Below are 5000 nucleotides of genomic sequence, written 5' to 3' on the forward strand. Positions count from 1 at the left end.
GCGCGTGATGCATCCGGCTGCACCGCCTGCTATGCCCGAGTTGGAAGACGCCTCATTCTTTTCGCGATCCATAGCTGCCTGCTAGGGTGAATTTGCGCTTGGCCCCAAGAGCGTGTAGAGTCCTACAGACACGGCTCACTCGGATCACAATAACACTTTCGCTGCTGGCATTCGTTTCAGCTCGCTCTCTGCTGCTTCTGGTGGATGCCAAAGGTACAGGAATGGCAGTATGCCGCTAGCTCGGAATACATAGGAACCGCTCTCATAGGAATGGAGCACGTGCTGGAATGCACGCACGAACAGCACACACCGTTTTTTGTTGGGGCCAAATTGCGCACAGCCCTGCTGAGCGTGTTATATCACCATCGAGCAACAACACCGATGAGGATGATGGCACTTTCTAGTGAGCTTCGATTCGATTTTCCCCTTAACTTTTCCTCTTTAGACACTGAGGAACGCGGCGTGAATCGGTTAGAACAGAGTGCTTGCACGAACGCCGTGACACGGCCGTAAAGACGCCACACCAGCGCAACGGCTGCGGTAGCAACAACAACGGCAACCGATCACCACAGCTGATCGTTCCATTCCCTGCCGGCGATCCACAAACCGTCGTTCGATCCGAACCTTCTTCGCTTTGGCCTTCTAGGTGTACTTCCGCCTTTTGCTACAAGAAGATACGCCGGCTGTACCGTTCGTTACGTTATCAAGCGTCTCGAAGCTCGGAACGATGACAAACTACTCAACGAACGCTGAAGGCCACACACTTGGCACGGGTATTTTGGGAAGGTGTGACAACGGCGACACAAGTACATTCACTCGCTTCACGCAACAAAGTCGCACTTTGCGGCCGTTCTTTGAAGTACACGCACCGAGAGGACCGAGGAATGCGAGGAAGATCGTCGTGTGTTTGCGGGCGCGACACGACGCCTAGAAATCCTCTAGGAACGTCCAACCGGGAACAGGAACGGCGCTGGCGACGACGGCGACTACTTTGGGCCACCGATTTCAAGTCCGACCGTCGTCATCAGCACTAGAACGAACAAATTCGCGTGTGGTATCTCTTTACCCTCTGCACGGTTACGTGTTACGTATGCGGCTTCGAAAAAACAAAAACAACTCATACCGCGCCGCGCCACCGTGCCAGCGGGCGCACACCATGTGCGAATGCTATAAATAGATGTTCTTTTACTCCTTTTTCGGACATTCACTACTACTGCCAGTCTTTTCACAGCACTTGGAACCACTTGCTAGTCTCTAGCACGCGACGGAGGACCGGTAGCCTTCTGTGAGTCCGTTATGGTGCAGCCTCCGCTACGGCTGTAAACAAACGGCAACCAAACAGGTTCAGGATGATGATGCTGAGCGCATTTCGGATCTTCTTTACCGTGCACGAGGCGTACGTGTTTACGTAAACGTTTGTCGGTTCGATTTCCACCATTCACCAACCCCACCACACCTTGAATTGCCTTGAGTTACATTCGGTTCTTCTCCCCCTACCCGAACAGCGCAAGGTCGCGCGGTTTCGTTTTTTGTGTAACCGAACGACGACGACGACGTCATCCGAGACGCGCTCTTCGCCGAGCTGGAGACCGTTCAAACGGTGCTGCAGGGAGACTGTTTGTTCAAAGACTTCGGATGGAAAACAGGGACAATTTTTTTGATGCAATGTTAAGTTTATTCAAGCTAGATCATTATCATTAAAAGAAACAAGAGAAAAAGAAAAAAGGAGAAAATCAAGCAACGCAAACGCATAAATTATAATATTTTTCCCAACCGACCCCAAGTGAGATGCGATCGCGGAAATAAGTTATCGTAGTAACCTAGAGTTAACAGTTCTTCAGTCTCCAGGGTCCTAGTGTCGTCCTGGGAAGGGGAGCGGGAGGTAGCTGCAGAATGTCTTATCCAATGACGTGTTTACTCGAACAATATCTGTCGTTTCGCCTTCAAGATACTGGATGTCAGGGCAACACCACCACCACCACCACCACCGACCAGCAGTTTGTTGTTGGGAGGGACCTTGTCGGTTGCCGCGTAAGGAATCACGCACTTTGAGTCCTTCCCCGAAAAGGACACTTGCTTCTGCGACGATCGCTGCCGCAGCTCGCTGTTGATATTTTCGCGCAATACCGTGGTGGAGCCCATCGGAGGCACCTCCATCGTCGAGCTGAGGTTACCGGTCGAGGCGGCCGGCCGCATTCCACCGCGAACGCTACCCGTGTCCGACTGTTGCGATAAATCGAACACCGATGAGGTTTGCGAAAACACGGAAGTCTGGCTTAGGAAGTTTTGGCTCGCACCGAGCGTCGATGAACAGTCCAGTGATGGTACGTCCAGGGAGCTGGCCATCGATCCGGCACGCCTCAGCTGACGCATCTCATACTCCTCCGGACCTATGTAACCCTGCAGTTTCGGCATGTTGCGCGCGTTCAGGATGCGCGTCTTCTCGCGGAAGTATATATCGTCCACGCTCTTGCCCTGTATCACCTCGAAAACGTGCTTGTTGGCCAGTCTGGGGGAAAAAAAAGATCAGGTCAGTTAACCGTGCAGGCACACACGCATTGGTTTACACATTAACCGTGGGCAACTACGTTACCTTAGTAATTTTTCGCTCGTACTGTTGATCGAATTGTCGTTGAACTCTAGAAACAGTTTCTTGACAACGCGTACCAGGTTCGACGCATGCTGTTTGAACGACTCGTGCTTCACCGTTATCTGCTTACTTTGCAGCGCTTGCGAAACAGCCCATAATAGTTTCTGTAAATGAAGGGGAAAAGCAAGCTTCGAGTTAGTAGAGGACAGTCGAATTAATCAAAGCGGCAGGCAAGTGGGTTACCTTTTTGTGGTTTTCCGTAAGAACCATCACCGGTCTGTTGCCGTCCTCCGAGGTGATAGCCGAGTTGGCCCGAAACAAGGATTTACCGTTGCATTCGGGCAGCGTTTGTGAATTTCCATCGTTTGACGCTTGTGCTCCAACACAGAAGCTCTTGCTACGCGCAAACTTCAACGACCGTGGCGTTAGATCGTCTTCCGTTAGCCCGGAACCTTCGGTACGCCGTATTTTCTCCGTTCGCTCACCGGTATTGTTATGGCGTTGGTACCTACCACCGTCAACATCGTTGCCCTCCGGTGATCGAGCTCTTTTGAATGAAATGGCAGCAGACGTTGCCGTACGATTTTCATCACCTTTCTGCGGTGAAAACAGCAGGGTACGTTTCGATCGCATCATACGTGCTTCCGAGAAGATTACGCGATCAAGCTGCTGTTTACTGCTACTAACGGGACGAGAATCGAATCTGCTAGCAGACACCACAGCGGCAGCACTACCCGACCCATGGTCACCGTTTTGTGGACTAAGGAACAAGGCACGCTTGGAAGATTCGCGAGTCGCCGGAACGTGCAGTGGTTGAGAGCAACTGGCACTGACGGTAACTATGGTAGGTCGTTTTTTCGCTGACGAACCGGGAGTACGGCGATGGGGTGAAGCTTTAACAGCACTAGGTGTTCGACGTTTCGGAGTTTTTATTTTACTCTTACGACGGTTATCCGATTTTCTAAGGGCACACGAGGGACAATTGAAATTAGTATTAGGGAAACAGTTCGATCACAGATCAAAGACTTGTACTTACTTTGGGTCTAGCAGAACTTGTCTATTGCACAGCCGGAATGGATTCAATCGTGACAGTATATGCACTTTCGAGAAATTACCACCGGTGTTGTTGTTTGCAACGCCGCTACCAGCAGCTTTGTTAGTGTTCAGCAGGTTTGCCGATGAAAAGATCGCGCGTCGTCTAGCCAGATGGCTTAGGCGACTACCGGGTGATTGATTCAGCATTCTGTAGAGCGAAAAAAATAATCCTTTTTGAGAGAATGAACGATAAAGACAACTCTCTGCGCCATACGTACTTCATCCGTTGGTTGCGCTTCTTCGCACTAGACGGCGAATGTGTCATGTTGAACGATGAACTGGTTTCGGCACCAATGTATCGTTCGACGTACTTCAATCCGAGCAATTCCAGCTTTTCCGTGACCGTCGATTTGTTGTAGTGCAGACCATGGGCACGACACTTTAGCAGGTCGGGCCATTCGGCCGAGGACAGCTGTTCGCTCGAGTGGGTCGGTTTACTGAGACATTCGGGCCCTAGACTCATTTGCGACGGGGTATCGATTGGTTTAGGCTCATCAGCAACATTTGCAGGCGTGATACGGTCCGGTTTAGTGACTTGCTGTGAGCGTTCACCGTAAAGTGTCAATAGCTGGTCAATGTCCATGTTTGAGAAGGTCAGCGATGGTGGCGGTGGGACACCGGACAGGGACAGTTGCAGTCGTTTCAACCAAACACGCTCCACGTGATCGATCCGATCACGCTTGTCATATGACTGTTCGTTCTCGGGCAATCCCAATCCAGAGCTGTGCCGTAGCTTTTGGCTTCGTGCCTGTCGAACCTCAACGCCTTCATCCACCTCATCCGGCTCGGTGTCGTCGTCGTTCGGTCTTCCAAAATATTCCTCTTCTTCGTCATCCTCATCGGCAAACACATCGGGTGACTTTTCGTTATTGTAGTGAATCCAGGAGCTGTTCTCCTTGGCCAACAATTCGGCGGATTTGTTGAGCCGTTCCTGTCGGGCACGTTCGATGCTCTCCTTTCGTGTGTCGGCCCGCTCGAACCCTTTGGTAGCGTCTATCAGTTCACATTCCGGCGCCTTTCGCACCGGGGCCGTCATAACCACTCCAGAATCGTTAGCCGCAACGGAAGCTATCGTTTTGTCAGCCTTTAGGTTGTTAATTTTGCCATTGAAGGATAAATCACTCTCCTTGCTATCCTCGTCGTCTTTGAGATCGGGGCGTAGTGCATTGTCCACCGCATTACAGCTATCTTCGAGGGCAAACGGTCCAGGGATCACCTTTTTTTCGTCGTCAGGTAGTAGGCGACGACCATTTGAGTAATCTTCAGATTTCAGAGCCTCCTGTGAGGCGGTCTTGCTGCGGCTGGCATCGCTACT

The 5000-nt window shown here is 51.3% G+C and overlaps 2 protein-coding genes across 2 annotated transcripts in view; both read right to left on the reverse strand.

The window, feature by feature from the left end:
• LOC125955863 (mitochondrial thiamine pyrophosphate carrier-like) overlaps nucleotides 1-1477 on the reverse strand; it is a 3706-nt gene extending 2229 nt beyond the window's left edge. The window contains exon 1 of the mRNA XM_049687130.1: nucleotides 1-1477. This exon is cut by the window's left edge and continues 2229 nt beyond it. Coding sequence (XP_049543087.1) covers nucleotides 1-72 — 72 coding nt within the window. The 5' untranslated portion in view covers nucleotides 73-1477.
• Nucleotides 1478-1659: 182 nt separating this feature from the next.
• LOC125955856 (uncharacterized) overlaps nucleotides 1660-5000 on the reverse strand; it is a 4067-nt gene continuing 726 nt past the window's right edge. Inside the window, exons 2-6 of the mRNA XM_049687119.1 lie at nucleotides 3904-5000; nucleotides 3627-3833; nucleotides 2834-3551; nucleotides 2594-2754; nucleotides 1660-2509 (exon numbers count right to left, since the gene is read on the reverse strand). The exon at nucleotides 3904-5000 is cut by the window's right edge and continues 48 nt beyond it. Coding sequence (XP_049543076.1) covers nucleotides 1915-2509; nucleotides 2594-2754; nucleotides 2834-3551; nucleotides 3627-3833; nucleotides 3904-5000 — 2778 coding nt within the window. The 3' untranslated portion in view covers nucleotides 1660-1914. The remainder of the gene's footprint in view (nucleotides 2510-2593; nucleotides 2755-2833; nucleotides 3552-3626; nucleotides 3834-3903) is intronic.

This window comes from Anopheles darlingi, chromosome 3 (genome assembly GCF_943734745.1).
Source record: "Anopheles darlingi chromosome 3, idAnoDarlMG_H_01, whole genome shotgun sequence".
NCBI lineage: Eukaryota > Metazoa > Arthropoda > Insecta > Diptera > Culicidae > Anopheles > Anopheles darlingi.